This window comes from Acomys russatus, chromosome 9 (genome assembly GCF_903995435.1).
Source record: "Acomys russatus chromosome 9, mAcoRus1.1, whole genome shotgun sequence".
NCBI lineage: Eukaryota > Metazoa > Chordata > Mammalia > Rodentia > Muridae > Acomys > Acomys russatus.
This window is the reverse complement of record NC_067145.1, coordinates 24,954,024-24,972,473: the sequence shown is the minus strand read 5'-3', so window position 1 is coordinate 24,972,473 and position 18,450 is coordinate 24,954,024. Positions and strand designations below refer to the sequence as shown.

Sequence of the window (18,450 nt, the reverse complement as noted above, 5' to 3'; positions counted from 1 at the left end):
GGTGATCTCACCAATGAAAACTATAAAATCAAAAGATGATCAATTCTGAAAAACTTAAGCTATGTGTTGTTCATGCTATATTATTAAATATTCATCTAAGATTTGTTTGTGTAAAAACAAATAAGCTCACCTGGCTCACTGGTATGCAAATTTGTTAGTGTTAGATGCCTGTAAAAGAATCGTTTTTAAGTATATGACTTTCTATCACTAAATGTTTTATGTAGATCTATTTTATATATTCCATACTATGGGACATGAGAAAAAATTCTCATGTGGAAAGGAATCATGGGTGGGAGATGCTAAGAAGTCCCATCTACAGGGCCCTTCTTTTCAGAGTCCAAGACAAGAAGGAATCATTTTCTGAGATATCGTATCTCCACAACATAAGAGAAAAAGGACATGTGGGCATTTATGAAAGAAAGGTTTTACTCTTGGTTATGTTTCCTAACAAGATGACAAAAGTCCCTAAAATATCATCCACATTGAAGGTGTGTTTGTGTTGCACATGAAAGAAGGAATAGCTGGCAGGTGACAGTGCCTATCATGCAGAGCAAGAACGTGAGACCTGGATGATGAGTGAAGGACAGCCAGGACTTCAGCTAACCTAGTTAGAATTAAATGTAATGTAAGGATCTGGCATTCATTGTCCCCTTTTCCTCCTTTTGTTCTTCATGAACTCACCCACTTCTATAGATAATGACTCTGCCACTATGTTCTTCCTCATCTGTCTTTACTGTGCTGAAGCCCCTGCTCTAGGGTAGATTCTGTCACCCATGGTTGGTAGCTTGTCCTCACTCCCACCCCAAAACCCATGAAGACATGATGTGGAGACCATGGCTTCCCTTGAGGTTAAGTGCTGAAGGTATTCTCAGAATTCTTACTAGAACAATCACTGGTCCTCCTTACAACTGCACACATAATAGCTATTATAGTACGGTTTACTTTCAATTAGATTTCGAGGGTCAATTTGGCTTAACAAGGCTCTGGTGAGCTCTACTGGGAAGCTTGTCTCTTCATATACCATATACCTTCATACATCATGCATTCGTAAAATTCTAATTTTTTCTAAACAGTTATAGAAATTAAAATTAGCCTTGCTCAGATCCTTGGAGAATACAGAAACGTCTTGTGTGTGCATGCATAGTGTACAGTTTCAGAGAAACTGAACACTTCCAAGGGGGATCAGGAGGAACCCGGGAACAAGGTACTTCCACACTGTCAATGTTAATGGGATGGGGGTCTGTGCGCTCTGATTTAGAATGAGATGAGGCAATAATGCTGGCAATTTTGGGAGAGTATTTGGGACTCAAGAGTGAGACCAAGTTCACTTCTTGAGGGCAACAGACATTGCAGACATACCCAGTTAGCTCAGACATCAGATGGAAACCCACAGGACAGCGCATTGTGTATGGGCCAAGTATACTAACTGAGTCTTCCCGTGGTGTTGCGGGCAGCGTTTTGGTAAAATGTCTTCCTTAGCTCTATGCCATGGACCCCTAGAGGAGTTTTAGAAGGGAAAATCAAGAAGATGACAGATAAGCAAGATGGTACTCCTTGATTTGATGATTTAGAGATTTTTTTTTTTTTTCAGGATGGAAGCGAGGCCTCAGGGTGACGAGTCAGTCGGCAACAACGAGAAGCAAATGTCTACTAAGAGGTGAGAGAGGTCCCAGGTTTCCTGCTCTTGGTCTCAAAGACAAAAGTGTGAGGGGGGCGGGGCGTCTAAAATGCTACATGAAGTAGTTTAGACTGCATATAATGTTGATCACGTTCTGAGGGATGGACTCTGCTTCAGCTACAGCTTCAGCTACTTAAAAACATGACATAGCTCTGTTACAGAAATGTATTATGGGAAACTAGATATGTTTCAAGGTCAGCTACAAGCCATGAGACTGGGTCAGAAAAAATAAGATAAACTGCAGCCAGAAAGCAAAGCCTGGAGAGAAATCCTGGTGCAGCGTGCACATGTGATCCAACCAGCATCCAACATCCGTTTCTCCTTCTCCTAACTCTAAAGACTAGAAACGATTCTAGGAATGGGCAGGTTAAAAAGGACAAGCCTTAGTTTGAGCGGGACCCCTGGGCCCAAATCTGCCTATCATAATGTTCTACTTGTAGGTTTCTAGGACCCTCTGGATCCTTCTACTTTGCCATTCTCCCATGCTTCTCTCATCTAGAGTCCCATTAGGATGTCCTCCCCTCTGTCCCAGTTTCCTGGTAAGTGAAGGCTTTCGTGGGACATGCCCTTTGGGCTAGTATGCAGATATAAGTGAGTATACAGGTGGTAAACTTTAAACCCCTACCCAGATCTAGCCAATGGTCAGAACATTCTCCACAGTTGAGTGGAGAGTGGGACATGACTTTCTCACGTACTCTGGTGCCTCACATTTGACCATGTCCCCTGGAGGGGGAGACCTGGTGGCACTCAGAGGAAGGACAGCAGGTTACCGAGAAGAGACTTGATACCCTAACAGCATATACAGGGGGAGCTAATCCCCCTCAGGAACAGTCATAGGGGAGGGGAATAAGGGGAAAAGGGGAGGGAGGGAAGAATGGAAGGACACAAGGGATGGGATAACCATTGAGATGTAACAAGAATAAATTAATAATAAAAAATTTTAAAAAAGGGACAAACCATCTGCACAGGAGAAGAGTGTGACCCACAAAAGAAATGAAATGAAAACAACACAAAGTGAAATGGAAGAAACCAAGACTAGAAACATCAGGGCTTAAAAGACACTGGCTGCATGGCTGTTCCTGTCACCACCGTGCTCTGGCTGTGGCTCTTGACACATCCTTGTCTTGCAGAGAGAACATTATGCACCCGGTGATTTAAATCAAGTTTCTTGCCCTGACACTGGGTTCCTAAACTCCACTATAACAGTGGTCTGACTCCTGAATGTCCACCTGGAAGAATGGTTAGACAGACTCAAGTCTGGCCATGTTTCTACTTAGAACCCCCATACCCTATCCCTGCCATCTCCAACACCACTCTCCTCCCTCACAGGGTGATGTGAGGGCAGAACCTCCAGACCCAAGTCCTTCCTTCCTTCTTCTTCCATGTCTTTTTCCTCTGCTGGAGTGCAACAGAGGATAGCATATTCTCTTATCCAAAGGTAAGCCACAATGGTCTACCTTGGGGAATCCTTCAATCTTAGGGCAGTCCTAGATTCCCCAGGACTAACTGGATCCTCATGCCACCCTTCTTGATGGCCACACAAGGCAAGGCACCTGGTCAGATGTGAGGCTAAGCAGCCTCGCCATCCTATAAACACCATGTCCCTTCCACCCCTCCATCCTATCTTCCAACAGTGGGATTTCTGTCCTTTTCTTCGATCCCATGAAATGGTCATGAAACCACTGAATAGACTATCATGATGTAGTTCTATCGAGGACTGGGTCCTTTTTGAATCAGTCCCGATCCTCAGGAACTCATTTTGTTCCAAGTAGGAAAATTGCTCACGTCTATATGCTGTGTCCTCTGGGCCTGTGAGAAGCCCGCATTTGGTGCGTCACAGTCACATAAAAAGTGTTGTGCTAGTATCTGAGGTCTCCTGGATACCTAGAGGGTGATGGGCTCTGTCAACCCTTAGTCTCTTTAGCCCTTGAAAAAATACTTCCAAGGTCAGACAAGCCTGACTGGCTGAGGGATGATCTAACAGGCTCAGGCACAAGAAACAAAATCTTCAAAAGAAGAAGGGACAGGAGCAGGAGATGGAGATGGGAGGGGGGAGGGGTTCCAGAGCAGGTGATGAAGGGATACATGTGACAGGGAGTGATAAACACCCCCAGGTCCCAGGCCTCCTTCCTTTTTCTTCCATTTTTTATTAATTCATTTATATTACATCTCAATTGTTATCCCATACTTTGTATCCTTCCATTCCTCCCTCCCTCCTGCTTTCACCCTATTCTCCTTCCCCCACCCCTATGACTGTGACTGAGGGTGACCTCCTTCCCCTGTATATGATCATAGGGTATCAAGTCTCTTCATGGTAGCCTGCTATCCTCTGAGTGCCACCGGGTCTCCTCCATCATGGGACGTGGTCAAATATGGGGCACCCGAGTTTATGTGAAAGTCAGACTCCACTCTCCACTCAACTGTGGAGAATGTCCTGTCTATTGGCTAGATCTGGGTAGGGGTTCGAAGTTTACTGCACGTATTGTCCTTGGCTGGTGCCATAGTTTGAGCAGAACCCCTGGCAGGCCTCCTTCCTTTGAGTAGAAAAGCCTGTTGATAACCCTCTCCTGGTCTCTATGGATATCTTTGTGTCTGCTGCTTTCTCTGTATTCCAAAAGTTCATAATTCTGACTTTCTCTCTCATCAATCATGCCTCAGTGGAACCATATTTGTCTTCTTTATTTTTAATTCTGCCGCAGCCTGTTAACAGTACTGCCAACCTATTATCTCCTCCAGCGAGGGTGAGTCACGGTCCTTTCCCTTTGAGGCCCCATAACTGGTGTTCCACCTCCTCCATCATCCTTCAAGTGTGAAGGACCAGGCTTTCAGGAAAATTTAAAAAATGTATTGGCTATCATCTCCACTCATTCCATATTAGCTCTGGCAGCATGCTGCTCATGAGGGACCACACATCATTTTCCTCCTGTGTCTGCGAGGGCTGTGATCTTTGCAAGCTTGCAGCTTTCCAGAGCGCTAACCATAGAGCCAGTGTATTCTCCCTAAGCACATTTGCAGTCCTTCCTCCTCCTGCCTTGACTGTAGCTGATGAGATTACGAGTCTCCTTGGAAACAGGTCCCACAGCACTCCTTGTTAACATCACCACCTCCTTTCCAGAATCCTCCAGCTGATAGCAGCAGACCATAGGAGATGGACAGGCAAGGAGGGTGGCTGCGAACATTTTTGTCAATAAAACCACAACACTGGCTTCACATTTAAATATTATAAAGTTTCCTAGTTGACATCTGCTCAGTGCTGTCAGCACAATGGTGTCCTTGTCACAAGGATACACAGCCCCCAGACCATTGTTTAGTCTGGTAATCTAGGACTCAGAGAGGCAAAGCAGTTTTCACAAGGTCACGGAGCCACATAGTAGCATAACAGCCAGAGTTCAAGGCCTGGCTCCAGCGTCTTCTGAGAAGAGCAAGACATTCTGCTTCCTGATGCCTAGCAACCAAATGCATGCTCTTTAAAGGGGGAAATTAGGAACAATTTACAACGAGGGCAGAGAAGGAATCATTCAAAGGCAATTGAGTGAAAAGATGGATAGGACCTTCCTTTGAATTACATGAAATAGAAAGAATCAGAAGGGAAATAAAACCATGAAACACTTAACACGTAGTAGACAGGAACAAGTCCCAATTTCTTTAACATCTGAAATGTTTTAAATCAGTCTGAATAAAACCTATGTTATGGAGAATGGGACATTTATATATAAAGATCAGTTTCTGTGTTCCAGTGAAATAAAGACAATTTCAAGTTGAAAATAATAGTATATGTATGTGTATATATATGAATATATATATACATATATGATACAAACTGTACATTTTGTGTTCACATGCATGCATGTACACACACACACACACACGCACACACACACACACACACACACAGGAAGACATACTCACAACTGAGAGTGGTGACACACATCGATAATCTCATATAATCTCAGCATTTAGAAGCTGAGGATTAATGTTAAGGCTAGCCTGGGTGACTTGGTGAACCCTCGTCTCAAGAGAAAGGAAAAAGAGGTGCCATAGATGCACATAAGCATAACCCTTGAAGCACAAGGCTAGCTCTCATGCCTCTTCCACTAGCTCTAAATGAGTGTATCATGGATAGCATTTTTTCTGGCAACCTCTGCTTTTCCGATTATTTTTTTCTAAACTCGGGCTATTCATCACTGCAGAAATCAGGCAGCTTCCCTAACTCGACTTAAATACTCACTCCAAGTACTCTGGAGCTGCAGTTTGCCTTCCCGTGTGTGTAATGCCTAGTTTTACAGTGTCATGGTTACATATGTTTGTCTGGTGCATATAGATTCTTAACCCACATATTATAATATCCACATTTTTTTTTTAAATGCAAACCCAGCTGCAAGCCACCTTTCTTTATCTCCACTAGAAATATATTTCTGTAACAATAAAACCATGCATTAGGAACCAGAATGACACCATTGGGAAGAGGGTGTTCTGAGGTAGGCAAATACAACCAGAATTGTTTTTCTAGTACAACTTTCCTTATCTTGGAATGGTAAGTTTGGTGATAGATTCTTCAAGTACTTAAGTAGCATATTTGATAGTCAAGCTAATTTTTCTTATAAGGAAGGATCAGTTCACAGCACTACACTAAATCTTCATTATTGGTGGAGTCGGGCATTTGTAAGTTTTTGCCACATGAAGGTGCATTACACTTGACTTTCTAGATAAACACAACATTAGCGAGTGGTCCTAAATTTAAGAAAAAACAGCCCTGTCTTGGCAGAGTTCGGCAGTCAACTCTGCCTGCATCCAAACTTGCCCTTTTTATGGCAGAATTTTGTCTGTGGCAGAAATGAGGACAATTTGCCCAGTAGCTTGTTTGCCACATTTGAAGCCATCTCCATAAGGAGATTCTTTGAGGTAGGCTGGGAGTTGCCAGGAATTTACCTGTCTCATGGTCAGTGAATCTTTAAAATACTAAAAACATTTTAAATGCCATAATCTGTATGTCTCTGAGGTTTTTGAAGACATTATCTGACTATTTTACCTTATCTTTCTATAGAACCATACCTATCTGTTGCACCTGAGATTTATATTCTTGTGATAAAAATAGACTAGTGATTGATATGACCATGATTTGATCAACTAACAATTAACTTGTATAACGTATTTATCCTAAACAGCCTGCAATAGCACTTTCAAAGTATTGGAAGTAAACCTTGTATTATAGTTGAGTTATATGGTTACAATACTTCATATTAGAATATATATATATAATAAAGAATACTCTTACAATTGAATTCTATACTACTGTATCTAAAATTAAACTTATTTTGCATCTATATACATGTTCCTGTCACACAAACATGTCTGTCAGACACATTAGGCCAGAAGGCTGAAGATGATGCTCCAATGTTATAGAGAGTTTTGGGTGACTATTCAGGTAGCAAACTGTCTCTGTCATCTTCTCATTTGGAAAGCTACTAACGCGCACTCCTGGCATACTCAGGTAATCAAGTTTATTCCTCCTCAAGTCTCTGATGGAGTTGAAGACCAGGTAGCTTATTTTTACGATGAAGCTTAGTTGTTTAGGAGTTAAGATGTTTTTAGATCTAGATAGGTGTTTTAAGTTGATAATGACAAGATGTGATGGAGATTGAGTTACATTCAGAAATTTAGATGCACCAAGATAGGAAAGATGTTTTCTTCAAGCCTGCCAAATACAAATAGCCAAACCACTAAGAATGCAACATTTATATAATTCTTGATTGTGTCATGGCTCTTCTTGCTATAGGCAGTTTATTGAATATATGAATAATACTATAAATGTATATGTAAAAAGTAAAAAAAGTTTAATAAAAAAAGAAAAAACATCCTTAATTTAAACATTTAACACTTTTTATTAAACCAATTTCCTTTTAATTAACTAATTATATTACATTTAATTTAAATGTATAGTAGAATGAAATATTAATGTTTTTATTATAAAACACCCCTTTGTTGTGACTTAGAAGGGCAGAAGTGCTTTTTAATCTCTAGGATGTGTACTACTTAAATGTTACTGAATTGCACAGAACAGAAAGCTCTCCAGGTGTGACTAGGAAAGCTCACCTTCTTGTCTACTCAAGGGTGTATACAAAAGCAGACATGAGGAAAATGCCAGAAGGAAGAGTAGAGATAAGTGAAACATTTTACAACCCATAAATACTTTTCATCTAAATTCCAAATCAACGGGATGCTCTGGCATGCTTAACTGAAGAGAAGCTCCCAGAAAGAATAAAGAAAGGGTTGACAAAGATGCTCAAAACTCATCAGTCTTGACGTATCTCTTCGGACATGCTTGCAGGCCATACTCCCAAGGAAGCTTCCATGTCCTATATCCCTTGACTAAGAGTTAATTTACTGTGACATCCCCAGCAATTTAGCACATGTGGCAAGCACTGTTCACATATTGTTGATATCCACCCATGCTGCCCAAGCTTCTACCCATTTAAAATACTACCCACTTAGATAGCCCCATGGAAATGAAGTGTATAGTGCAGTGTGTTACAACCCTCACACACTGCATTGTGGGTGCTCGGATCCTCTCTTCATCCCTCCAGCTCCCGTGCTCTCTATTCATGTTTCTTCAGCTGCTTTTCTTGTGATCTTGCCTTAGGCTCTGAAGGACCTGTGTGTAGCCTTCCCATCTCTCCTAATCTTCAAATGCTTGCTGATCTTCAAAGTATATAGACTTAAATGTGCTACCCAGGATTGGGGCACCTGGTGGGATGCCAAGACTGGACACTGTCACACTGACACCACCTAATACTAACTCCTCACTTGGGGGCACTGCAGGATGCTCACATTCAACTTCATTAGCTCCACAGGAAAGGCAGGTGTCTGGCTTTCACCCGCTGATTTAAGGGTTTGAGTCCAAGACTTTGTACCTAGAGGTTCCAGCATCGTTTTCAACAAAACTGAATTTCTGGACTTCATTATTTTAAAAACTGTACAAAACACCATGATAAGGAATGGGGGAGCTATGATTTATGGCTCTCTGTGTAGAGATTTAATTCTGCCTTCTGCTCAATGGCCTATCCATTGTGTGAGCAAAGTCAATACCAATAATGAAATGTAGACTGAAGGGCTAAATCAATTCCATAAAATGCAATAGAAAGACTAGAGGACTGAGTAAATTTGGAAAGGCTAGTGCCTTCCAGATTAGTATTTGGACAACAGGTAATTACAAAAATCAATACCTGTATATGAAAACATGACAGGCAGCCATCCATCACAAAAGGAGGAGCAATAACTAACAGTCTCGACTCTAAATAACGATGAGAGGACAAAACGAGTATGTGTAGAATTCTTATTAGAGTTCACACATTTGTGTGTGCATATGTGCATACTTATGTGTGTATCTCCCCACATGACTGAAGAAAGTGGGGGGTATGTTCTCCCCCCATGTTCTCAGCTCCTCAGCCCTACACCACCATACTCTTCCTTCTATCCTAGCTCATGAGAGCCAGAGGACAATCATCAAGAGGAGTAGGAGTTGATGATGGGAGCACCGGTGGGGAGGAGTTCCACTGATAATATGAACTGTCCTTCAAGTGCTAGCTAGCTGTTAAAGAGAACTCTGAACACTGAGAGTGCTACAAGCAGCTCAGTGACACAGCAAAAGGAAAGAACTACATGTGCAATGTGCGTGCGTGCGCGTGCCCGTGCGCACACACAGACTTGCATACACTTCCATGTGCGTGTGGACACACTGACTGACATATACAAACAAAAGACTGCTCATACATGTACATAGGTGTACGCACAGGTGCACAGGCATACTCATGTCTACCTATGCTCACAAGGCATACAGCATACACATGTATACACTGACATATACATACAAGCTTTTAACACAAATTCTGACAAGTTTATAATTTCATAAGCTAAAACTATCACTTAATGCCTTGTGTTCCTAACCACTAAACTGTGGGTGAGGTTTGTTCATTCACTAAGCCATGTGCATAAATCTAGTCACTCAATGCTACCAATACACACTTTCAGCATCACACATTTCTGCTTTTGTATTTTTCTCTTTTAAAGTTTCTTTACATTAAAATTTAATTACACCATCCCCTTGCTTCTCACTCCTTTACTTTTTAAAGACAAGCCAGAAGGTTCCAGAAGACAAGAGATTTTCCGTTCCAGATGACAGGCTTGGCTGCTGGCATGGGACATCTCCTCTATATGATTTGATAGATGTGATGGTTACCCTTCACTGCATAGCCTCTGTCCACCACAGGGCACAGAGGCTAATTCTGATATAGCTACAAGTAAGTTTGAGATCTGCTGTTGGGCTGCATGGCAGCCAATAGGCTTGAGGCCAGTTCACAGAGCATGTGTTCAAGATAGTCAGACAAGCACGTGCAGACTGCCCTTGGACATGGTGCCTGTGCGGCCTGACTGGATGACTTAGTTTTCTGATGCTTGGCTTCTGAAAGCTTAAAAGCTGTCACTCCCCTCTGTTCCTTCTGTCCTCCCCCCCCAAAAAAAAACTGAGAGAAAGCTTGGCTATTTCCCCTCTTTGACATCAGCGGGAGATTTGTACCAGTCTCTAGGTAAGAGCTCACTGACTGACTATCCATCGTCCCGAGCCAGTGTCCTCTCCAAACTTCTTGCAAGCCACTTCTGGACTGCGCAAGAGCTACTCTGTCTATTCCTGAAAGCCACACCATGCCTTGCTACATGCTCTCTCTCAGGGTATAAGTGATGTCAGCAATCTCAAAATCAGCACCAGATTAGGGGGAGAATCCTAACTCACTTGCGACTGACACACCAAGTGCTCCTGAAAGCATTTTGCCAACATCAGAATGACAAATTTTCCTGACCTTGGGAAAAACTCGAAAAGTTCTGCTCTCAGAGCACATCAGTACATGGTACTGTAAACAGGAGTTTGCCCTTCACTTTGCACAATGACGGCGCATTAAGGGTGTGTCAAAGCAGGGACCATGAGATAGTGTCTATATGGAACATCTGTCGGATAACTGTAAAATGATTTAGGTCATCCTACAGTAAGTACGGTATTACATTTTAAATTTACCCTTGATGGTCAATATTTTTGTGTTGGAGGTTGGTCTGATGTACTTTGATGCTAATTACTGCTTGCAGTCTCTGTGTCCGACCTTGTACTTTGCCTAAGAGCCCTAACCTGTTTGACCAATAAAAGGTCATCCCACCTGGGCAGGGCAAATGGGACAGGTGTGGCTAAGGTTCCTTGGCTTGGGGAGACAGAGAGAATCTTGGGAGGCGAGAGACCAGGGGAAAGGGCAAGAGAAGGAGGCTGCGTCATGGGTTAGGTGGAGAAGAAGCACATGGCCTGCGTGAATGAAGACTTGGCCCAGATGACGATAATTACCAAGTATTTGGGATTATGGATGGGAGATAGCTTGATAGAAATTATTAGAAGCAGATGGCATGGGATTGGGGCAGGGATCCCCCATACCTGCCCCACTATGGGAAATAGTTTAGGACAGTAATATCTGCCCTGCTCCAGGTTATCTAAGGCTAGTTTAAAATATAACAGGCATCTATGTCTTGATTGATTGCTAGCAAGTTAGAAAATACTGCTGTAATAATAATTATAAGCCTAATAATATTAATTAACCATAAATTAACCATAACATTTTCCTTGTCTAAATTTGCCTATGTTAGCATTTGAGGTTAGGTAACTCCAAGTTGTGTGTAGCTGCCCTGTGGATTACAGGAGACTCTGCAGCATCCCTGGTCCCTGCTTCCTAGACACCAGTTCCACCACCACATCCCTCTCCAACTGTGACAGTTAAAAATTTATCTAGCTACCAAACATAACTGTAGGACCAAATCACAGATTGCTGAGAAGTACAAACAAATGTGTGGGTTTTTTTTTTTTCCCTGATGATGGGCATGAACTACCTTCTTAAATGAAAATCTTCTGGGCTATATACATCCAAAGGCAAGCAAGCCAAAATCCACAATAAACTGCAATGACATCCTCAACTCTTTTCCTTTTTCACTGTTAAGCCAATTTGGACTCATACTCAAAACAGCTAACACACTACTCTCAGCTAACACATTACGGTTTATAAAAATCTTTTAAAAAATTTGATCACTCAGCTTCTTACATGCAAATGTGTGTCCTTTATCTGAAAAAAAAAGGAATTTGAGTTAGCTGCGGTGACCATGGTGATTTTCCAGAAATAAAGCACACTACAATGTAGTATGTACCTTAGAGAATTCCAAAAACACGGAGAATTTTAACAACCATTTATGTGATGGTCATAGACAGCAGTCTACTTAATGCATCACATCCATCCATATCATATCCAGTGCTGCTTTTGTAAATGGCTCAGAATAGTTGGTTACGTGGCAAAGCCGCCAGGGCTCATCCTACTAGCAAGTTCTCCAAGACAGACAGGCCATCATGACTCCTGACTATAATCTGAGCAGATAACAATGGGGCACTGAAAACCCAGCTTCTCTAAGACAGGAAGGCGTGCCTGGCCCTCTCATCCTCAGTACTGAACCAGAAAAGGAGGACGCATGCATACACATGCAACTAATTACACGACAAGCCTTATGTCTCAGTCTCAAAGATAAGTCTACAAGTTGACAGCGGAGTTTTGTAATGTTCATTTTTCTGTCGGATGTGACTCTGAACATACCTAAGTGGTTATGAACCCAACGCCATTCACCCGATGGTGCCGGCAGCACTCACCTCTGCTTTGATTTTATTGTCCCCGAAACAGAGGTGTTGCAGGTACGCTGCAGCATTGGACTGGACGGATGGGAACTGATGCTGCAGCATCTGTATCACTTCAGGCAACTCTGGATCTCTCCATCCAAACTCCCTGAAAGGAAGCAGACCGTGAGGGATATGTCGAGCACACACAGGGTTCTCCTAAAGCCCACCAAATGTCCGTAACAGTCCAGACAACATCTCACAATGACTGCTCTGGCTTCCTCATGCCTACATGGGTCCAGTGCAGCTTCTAAGAATCCACATGTGTATATGTTCATACTCCATAAAGATTACATACATGTGATCTGAACTTCATAACAGAAATTTTACGAACGATTAGGAAAATAAAAGTTAAAACATCCCTCATTTTTCACATGGGCTTAAATGGGTAGAGGGCAGATTTTTTTTCTAGTATATGATTTCAAAAGACAGGCACATAGCATTTGACTAAATTATCAGGTGAAAAAAATAAGAGGTATAATCCCAACTGTTATGATAGGAGGCGAGCATGCTGACCCGTCATTTTATTATTATTTTCATAACGTCTTTTTCAAAAGGAGACCATCCCCAACACTGCAAAAACCATGTATTTAAAGCCTTTTAAGAGGCAAAATTAAACAAATGGAGAGAATAGACTTTATATGATTATCTGAGGTTGGAAGTGTAGCAGTGCAATGACTCTATGAAGGTAAATTATTTATTAAAAGAGTTACTCAACGCATGTTAGCAAATTTTATGTGTTCTGTCTTTCTGTTGTCTTTTCCTTACAAGAAGAATCAGTCCAAGAAGTTGGTTGCTCATTTACTTTCAAGATATATGCTCCAAACTATTTACATCTATTCTAAATCTCAACTTTTTGGGGCTGTTCATGAGAATATTCTTGTATGAAATCTCTCTGCTCACTCGGGTAGATCACGTGGCCAGTAGGGAAAACTCTGCAGGTTCTATTCTTATAGCAGAGAGCTGATTTTTAACAGAGAAATAAAAAGCAACCTCTGAGACCACAGATAAAAACCTGACCTCACAAGGCACAGTGGGGACCATTTGTCTGAAAGGAGACATTTATCTGGAGGAGACACGGGGTGACTCTGCAGCCACTCCTACTCCTGGTGCGGTAACTCAGAAGCATACATCCTAAAGCTGTAGGGCAAAGCTGTTGCCTGAGCATGGGAGTCATGAAAAATGGGGCAGAAAAGAGAGAGACAGAGGTTAAAAGTTTCCTGGCAGATTCTAACTCGTTCTCTTTATCTTTCCTTTACCATAACCCGGAGAGCTGTCGAGCAAACCCTGAAGCATATTGGTGCTGAAGACAAACGCAATAGGAAGGCTCCAGAAGATGGCTAGTTTTTATTGGGGAAGATAAAGCATTTGATTTCATGTGCAGGAAGACTTCAATAAAATTGCATTCTGTCTTATGCTGACACATTTCCCAAAAGATATACAGCACATATTTGCTAAAAAAAAAAAAAAAAAAGGAATTATTGCTGGCATTGAATCCTCTTTGATCACAGAGGAAAATAATCATGGGTCAAAAAAAACGAGAAGTCAGTTTTCCTCTCAATTTAAATTAAGCTTCCATGAAAAGACACTGCATGGCTAAGATGAATTTAGGTAAACTTATACTTTCAGAAAGCAATTAGTAAAGAACTCATTCCGGCCTAGTTTATTAGCCGGATGGTAATTGCTCTATTAGGCAATGGCTTATAGGGCATACATCAAGAATGCCTTTTGATCAAGAGCGCCAGGGAAAAATTCTTCCGTGCTCTTGAACATCTGTGAATTCTTGCATCCATGTATGTGCGTGTGCACGCGCGCACATACACACACCAGAGTCAGATTAGCAGGTGAACATTCCAAAAGCATAGGGACTCCATAAAACCTCTAAACTGTTCTCTGGCAGGTCCAAGGAAGGCTGCGGCATCCCCTCCTACCTCATCCGCAAGCCTCTGTAGTCACTTCCCACCTCAGTGCTCTTCTAGACATTCCAGTGTGGCTTTGACTGCACTTTCCTGGTTCAAGCATCTTGGAAGAGAGGCTTGGGTACCTAATGCCTTCTCTACTCTGCTGGATCTGTATACCGATACAGTGGAAGGGGGCACTGGCTGAGTGGATGCCCACTGAGCCCATCTGTTGGAGTGAGATTATAATTCCTACCTTAGACTACTGGTGTGATGGTTAGCAATAACAGTTACAGCTGGCACCCAGTGTGAGCCCTCTAGAAATGTCAGGGGTTCCATATAACTAGATGAAGGAGAGAAGAATAATAAATAAGAACCATCTATAGTTCCTAGAAGGAGGACTCATAACTCTCATTTGTTACTGGGCTTTACCCTCGAAATGTTAATGGAACCGGAGAATATGCAAATGTACCCTTTCCTCCATTATAGCTTGTCACATAGACCAGCAATACTGTGACTCCACCCTCACTCACTTATGGGCTGTTTGCGTTGTTGGGATCACAAGGCTGAGCACAGAGCTAAACAGATAGCAGATTTTAAAATTCCTTACTATGCCACGCTGGTTGATTTCATTAAGTCCCCCAAGGAAAAGAGCCTGAGGACAGCCAGGGTCCTCCCAATTCAAATTTCACTTTTAGAAAAGCTTCCTGTTAGGGCAGACATTCTCCCTTTGATGGCAGCATGAACAACTTTATTGGTGCCTGTTTAAACTTAATATAAGAAGCCTCAATCATGTGTGTGTGTGTGTGTGTGTGTGTGTGTGTGTGTGTGTGTGTGTGTGTGTGCAAGCACACATGTATGCAACTGTGTGGAAACAAGAGGTGGTTTCCTCTGGTGACCTCTTCAATTGCTTTCCACTTCATTTATTTTATTTTTTTGAGACAGAGTCTCTGAACTATTAACTTGGTTAGGCTGTTTGGCCAATCAGCTCTGGAGATTCACCTTACTACCCCTCTCATCCACAAACTCTGAGATTAATGAGCTTGATGCTGTACCCACTTCTTCAAATGGAAGTGCTTGGGAATCCAAATTCAGTTTTTCATACTAGCAGGGCAGGCACTTTACCAACTATCTTTTCTAGGCCCTCAATCACTATAAACTTTTGAACTCTAAAACTTGAAAGACTACTAATTTTAACTTTTAGATCCAGAGCCACGAGGTAGGCTGTTTTGTTCTTCATTTCACTTTATCTGCAAGAAGTTGGGAGAAGCTCAGAGGTGATCAAATTAGAAAGTAGGCAGAATGCATTCGTTAATAATAAAAAGGGGATCATTTCCATTTTCACTAACCAAAGTGAAGTTATCTGATGATACTCACATGAGAGAATGTCATCTACTTTATTCTTAAGTAGTTTGCAATTCCAAACAAAAATCTGCCAAAAATTTGTTAATTATATTTGCTTTGATATAAATAGTACTAGAAATAGGACTATCTAGAAAGAAAGTGAATTGTCATAATTTTATAGAAAGAAGTGGCTTTCTTCCCACTGTAGTTTTAGTAAAATGGTTCCACTCAGCCGAATCATAAGTGTGCATTCCCTCTGCTATGATCCTGGATTCAGCGTCACAACAGAGCAAGCCAGCCACATGTGCCTAGCTCATGGGGGATACTACAAGCAGCCTTGACAATAGGAAGTCACAAAAATGTAAAGAAGCATATTTGACAGTTAAATGAAATAATTGAATCCCATTAGGAAATCAAGAAAGAATGGTCTGCAATATCTGTTCCTGTCTTGGGTACAATAGGTCTCTGGTTAGAGGATGTGGGGATTTGAGAGAGAAAGTCTCCTATAGGCTCATACATGGGAACACATGGTCTCCAAGTAATGGAATTGCTTGGGAAGGATTAGGTGGTGTGGCCTATTGGAGATGTGTCACTGGAGGAGGGTGAGCTCTGAGGTTTCAAAAGCCCGTCCCACCCAGTTAGCTCTTTCTCTTTCTGCCTCCTGCTTGTAGATCAGGGTGTAAGGTCCTAGCTGCTGCCCTAGCACCACGACGGCCTGCCTGCCACCATGCTCTCCACTGTGATGGTCACAGACTTTAATCTTCTGAAACCATGAGCCCCAAATAAATTCTTTCTTCTATAGGTTGCCTTGGTCATGGTGTCTTATCCCAGCAACAGAAAAGCAACTAAGGAAAAAGATATTATGGAAAGTCACTTCATAGCCACTAATGTCCTCCAAGACCTAATCCTGGACTTGTGAGGGCTTCCTTATGTGGAAAAATACACTTTACTGATGTGACCAACTGAAGGACCCTATAAGGCAAGGATACTATCTTGAATTACCCACTGTTCTCTGATGCTAATTTAAGCATTCTTAAAAGACATAAGGGAGGATACTTGCCATAGAAGAACATGACAATGGTAGCTTGAGATTAGTTAGGCTTATGTCTTCAGGAGTGGACAAAAGGGTCAAGATCCATGGGATGGCGGGAAAGCACGGCTCTGGGAATTTTCAAAGGCAAGGGATGAGATTTTTTCCTCCACACAGACAGTGATAACCCTGGCTCCTAGGCTGTGTCATGATGCACCTGAACTTGGATTTATGACTTGCAGAACCACAAAGGAAAACAAATGTGCTGTTTTAAGCCCCTCGATGTGTTGATTTGTAGTAGCAGCAAGCAATGAATTCAGGAGTTTAGACTGTCACAACACAACCTTGAAAAGCCTGAGAGAAACCTCATTATTAGGGCAAAGAGGTGGAGACTACTGCCTGGCATACCACATGGGACATAGCCTCTAAATCTAATTCTGAGTGTCTTCTCTTTCCTTTCCAATTATGAGGCACAATTTATTGACTTCCCGTGACTTCCTTACTATTTTTTGGGTATCTACATATTTGTGGTGACAGTTTTCTTAATCTTCATCTTATTTCTATAAAAGCTCATAGTCTTAATTTTGTGTATATCCACATCTACCTTCCTGCTTTATCTTAGGATCCAGCCACAAAGCTTCCTACTCCTCTGGCAGTGTTTACTGCACGTCTAGAGTACCTGGCCACTGAGGTTGACCAGAGCTACTTTTGTCTTGGGAAGCTTACTTTCAAACAGTAACTGATAATTAACTGTCAAAAGATGAAAAGAGATTCCTTCCTGGGTTCTGGTATATGCCTAAGGTGTGTTATTCCCCCAAATTCATGTCTAGCTGAAGCCTTAGAAAGACATCGTTAAGGTAAAGATAGAGAAAAAATCATACTGGTCTACAGTGGTCCCTATGCCTAAGGAAAGTGTCCTTATGAAAGATAGACAAGGACACATAAATAAAGAGAGAAGGCAGAATGTGAAGATGGAGCCAGAAATGGTGTGCTGACATAAGCCAACCATGTGGAAGTTTCCTGACTGCATAGGAGGGAGGGCCAGACTCTGCCCCATGACCTTCGGAAAGAGCCAGCTCCACCAACACTTTTGTTTCAGACGTCCAGCTTTCTAGATGGTGAGAAATTGGTTCCTGTTGTTTTGTTTTGTGTTTGTCACTTGTAGTGCTATACCACAACTACCAGGGGCCAGAGAACTGTGACTGGGAAATTAAAACAGTGAGACAAACTACCAACACATACAACACTTGGGCCTGTGAGAGTTTTCCGGAGACTGCTGTTGGACACATAGAGTCTGAGATGATGCTGAGTAAGAAGATTCTGGGGCAAGAGTGTACACAGCACATCAGGAAAAAAGGCTCAAAGGGCAGTGGGATAAGGGGGATAAGTTCTGAGCCTCAGTAGGTGAGGCCAAAAGGATCCAGATACTGAAGGATATGTCAACTACTGCAGCCCATGACTGCACGGAGCTACGTGCGTACAATTGGAAGGCTTTAATCAGGCTCATGTTTTGAAAGGACCACTTTAATGGGGCATTGTGTGCATCTGTTAAAATTCACAGTCTGAAGGTAAAAGTGTCAATTACACATGGAGGCAGCAGAATTGATAAAAGGATCTTTCTGGCTGCTCTGTTTAAAACAGAACCCACGAACTGTGTGGAAGTGGGGAGCGGCAATGGAAACCAGGGGTACTGAGAGGCAAGGAGTGGGGTCTAGTGCATGGCGCAGGGAAAGCCATCAGACTATCATATTGTTTAGGG

General features: G+C 42.1%; 1 protein-coding gene across 4 annotated transcripts in view; it reads right to left on the bottom strand.

The window, feature by feature from the left end:
• The window catches only part of Ctnnd2 (catenin delta 2), an 843,915-nt gene that overhangs the window by 241,039 nt on the left and 584,426 nt on the right, over positions 1-18,450 (bottom strand). For all 4 annotated transcript variants that reach the window (XM_051151017.1, XM_051151020.1, XM_051151018.1 and 1 more), the window contains one exon: positions 12,396-12,528. In XM_051151017.1, the coding sequence (XP_051006974.1) occupies positions 12,396-12,528 (133 nt within the window). The remainder of the gene's footprint in view (positions 1-12,395; positions 12,529-18,450) is intronic.